The sequence below is a fragment of the Suillus subaureus genome, assembly GCF_016647635.1.
Source record: "Suillus subaureus strain MN1 chromosome Unknown BJ212scaffold_152, whole genome shotgun sequence".
In the NCBI taxonomy this organism is placed as follows: domain Eukaryota; kingdom Fungi; phylum Basidiomycota; class Agaricomycetes; order Boletales; family Suillaceae; genus Suillus; species Suillus subaureus.
This window is the reverse complement of record NW_024538708.1, coordinates 844-3,781: the sequence shown is the minus strand read 5'-3', so window position 1 is coordinate 3,781 and position 2,938 is coordinate 844. Positions and strand designations below refer to the sequence as shown.

Below are 2,938 nucleotides of genomic sequence, written 5' to 3'. Positions count from 1 at the left end.
ACACTTTCAGGTCTTTAGTATCATTGGCTGTTCTCAGTAGCAATTCCCTTTAGGGTCAGGCATTCTTGCTTGCAAGTGTAGCAGCTAGGCAGAGCATCAACCTATAACAATATTTTTGGTTAGGCACTTTAACAAGTGTCTAGCCATAGTTGCTGAACCACACTGACTGGTAACTTAGCATGGTCCTTCTCTTGTGCTATTTCTCTTGTGTCCAGCCACTCTATCGAGTGTGGTCTATTTCATGTGTGTTATATCTACTGCACCAGTATCTGGCATTTGCTGCACTTGCACATATCCTCTAGTATTCATCTCATGTTTGTGATACTAACACTGGTTGATTTTTTGCCTGCACTCATGGTTGATTCTTGACATAGGAACTCAAAGGTATACATACAGCCTGCACTTGAGTTTCTTAAGCCACTATAGATTTTAACTCCTTCACTCACCTGCTTCCCCTGCATATATTCAAAGGAAGTGCTTCAATAGCAGTCCTCTCAGGCCAATCTACCAACTCACGCCTCTTAGGATAAGTAGTGCTAGTTTCTAACAGCCTAGTACCAATTTCTTCTTCACACTGGCCCATTTGTTGTGACCATGTGAGGTATATCTCTGTAAACTGCATCCCAGGTGTCCTACATGGTAGTGCAAAGCATTGTCTCTGACTTGAGTCAACCCCAGACTTCATCTTGATCTCCAATGGCAGAAATGAGAGTAGGAATGAACATGACACTCCACCTAGTGACTGCCTGAGAACCTCCAGGAAGGTTTTTGATCCTGTAAGCAGAACAAGGGAGGATTTCCACTTCTACAGGACCCAATGTGGCACCAGAACTAGCACTTGAGATGCTGGAAAGACTACAAGTATGTGCAATGGAAGACTTTGTCCACTTTGTCACAGGAGCTTTGTGTTTGATGCCAACATTAGTCTGCATTATGTGTAGTCAGTATAATTTAAATATTAATCATGAAAGCATACTACCATGAATGTGACCCACAAAGATACTGGTTCAGATTTGATCTTGACAATGGGCTTGATGTGACTCATGAACCCAACTTCAGATGAGAGCAAATCTTCCTCAATCATGGAGGCACAATCATCAACAAAGTCATCACCGACCATGATGTCATCCTCAATTGTGTCATCCTCAATTGCATCATTGTCAGTCAGGTCATCCTCTATGTCTGCAAGTTTGTGCTTGACACTCATTAACAGAGTCATAGGGTAGGATGCTGGTGTTCGATTGAGAGCCACAGCTCAGTGAATGTCATCATCATAATATCCTTTGGGCACCTGCATAGAAGGAGGAGGTTCAAGATCAGATTCCATATCAGTGTCAGATGCATAGTCGATGAGGGATGCTGCTGCTGGGTGAGCCACCTCAACATTCATATTGCCATTATCATCAGTGACTGTGTCAGGCTGAAGTGCATTGAGCTGTTTAGGGGCCAGGTTGGTGTTGTGATAGGCTAAGTTTGTTTAAATTGAAGTGTTAGGGACCATAGAAGAAATCTTGACACCCTGGTAACATAATTAGCATTGACACATCAAGAAAAAATTAAATAAATGAACTCACCTAAGTGGCCCCCTTTTGTTTGGACATACAGGCAAGGGCCTGAGAGTACTTAACTGATTCATCCAAATTGTTGTCTGCAAACAGAGTCACAAAATGATCTGCCATGCTATCAGCCCCAGCACTGGTGATAGTATTGATGGGTGTGAGTGGGGCACCACTGCTACTAACAGTACTCCCCCTAATGAGTTTAGAGGAGGGAGCAATACTAGAGAAGTCAGAAGGCATGGTGGATGGTTGTCTGTCCTTCAAGGCAGCGGTGTCAGAGGAAGGCTTTGCAGGGATGCTTGACCTCCAATGCAAAATATGCCCAGCAGCAACACCAAATTTTGTAGGACCTGCTGTAGAGCTATCATCACCATGAAGTGTTAAATTGAAAAAGAAAAGAGCCATCTCAGTCAGATGGTGCATTATGGTTGAGAAGCTCCTTACACATCATCAGACTTCTTATCATTGTCATGTGGCATTGTTGATTCATTGATAAGACCAGCTGCTTCAATTGCATCTCTCACTGGCATCTTCACTGGTAACACCATTCTCTTCCCCTTCTTTTGCATGCTCCAGGCACTCACACCTCCTGCTCTTCATCCTCTGTATCACTCTCAGGATGTTTGACATTAGCACCAGCTGCTGATTTATCTCCAGCCCTACCGCCCTTGCCTTTAGCACTAATGGCCTTATCCTTAGCCGTAGTTGAGTTAGAGGTCTCCATGGGTTTCACAGCCTTTTTTACAGGGCATGGGTGGGGATGAGTAGGTTTTGGTGCATCACCATGTATAGCAGCTTGGTCTGTCTGCATTTTTTTCTGAAATGCGGCAACATGCTTATGTCCCTCTTGTGTAGCCATTTGTCATATCCCACAATCCAGACTCACATTCCATGGTATTCCCATGCCTTCCAAGCCTATGTCCGGACCACACTTCATATCCAACTCATTCCCAGATCCCCTTCCACTGTGTACTCCACACCTCAGCAGGATTGACTACACTCCAGATTTACCCCTGAGCTCCAGACCTCCGGATCCTCACTGCTAGCCTGATCCATACAACCCTATCCTGTCCACCCTATGTGCACTCCATCCAGCAAGACATCTGGACTTCACCTCATCTCGGATTCCAGACTATATCCACCTTCTCATATTCTGGTCCTGTATCCACCTTGTCTTCTGGATCCCCAGATCTCCGGACCTCCAGATATTAACTCCAGACCTATTCCCACCCTCTGTCTAACATCCTGCGCATATCCCCATTTAGGCATCTCTGCCTTTCCAGCTTTCAGTTACTTCTTCTTCTGTCTTGCTTATTGATCCTTGTACAAGTCTTCATCTCCAAGTTCATTTAGTTATGTTCCATCCTACTTACTAATGT

The 2,938-nt window shown here is 44.5% G+C and overlaps 1 protein-coding gene across 1 annotated transcript; it reads right to left on the bottom strand.

The window, feature by feature from the left end:
* Positions 1 to 668: 668 nt before the first annotated feature.
* BJ212DRAFT_1305599 (uncharacterized protein) lies at positions 669 to 2,370 on the bottom strand (the record flags this gene model as incomplete). The annotated part of the gene is made up of 6 exons (XM_041333766.1): positions 669 to 926; positions 977 to 1,195; positions 1,292 to 1,467; positions 1,499 to 1,519; positions 1,604 to 1,920; positions 2,144 to 2,370. 6 exons carry the CDS (start codon positions 2,368 to 2,370, stop codon positions 669 to 671), a joined length of 1,218 nt encoding a protein of 405 aa, XP_041185687.1.
* Positions 2,371 to 2,938: the final 568 nt, after the last annotated feature.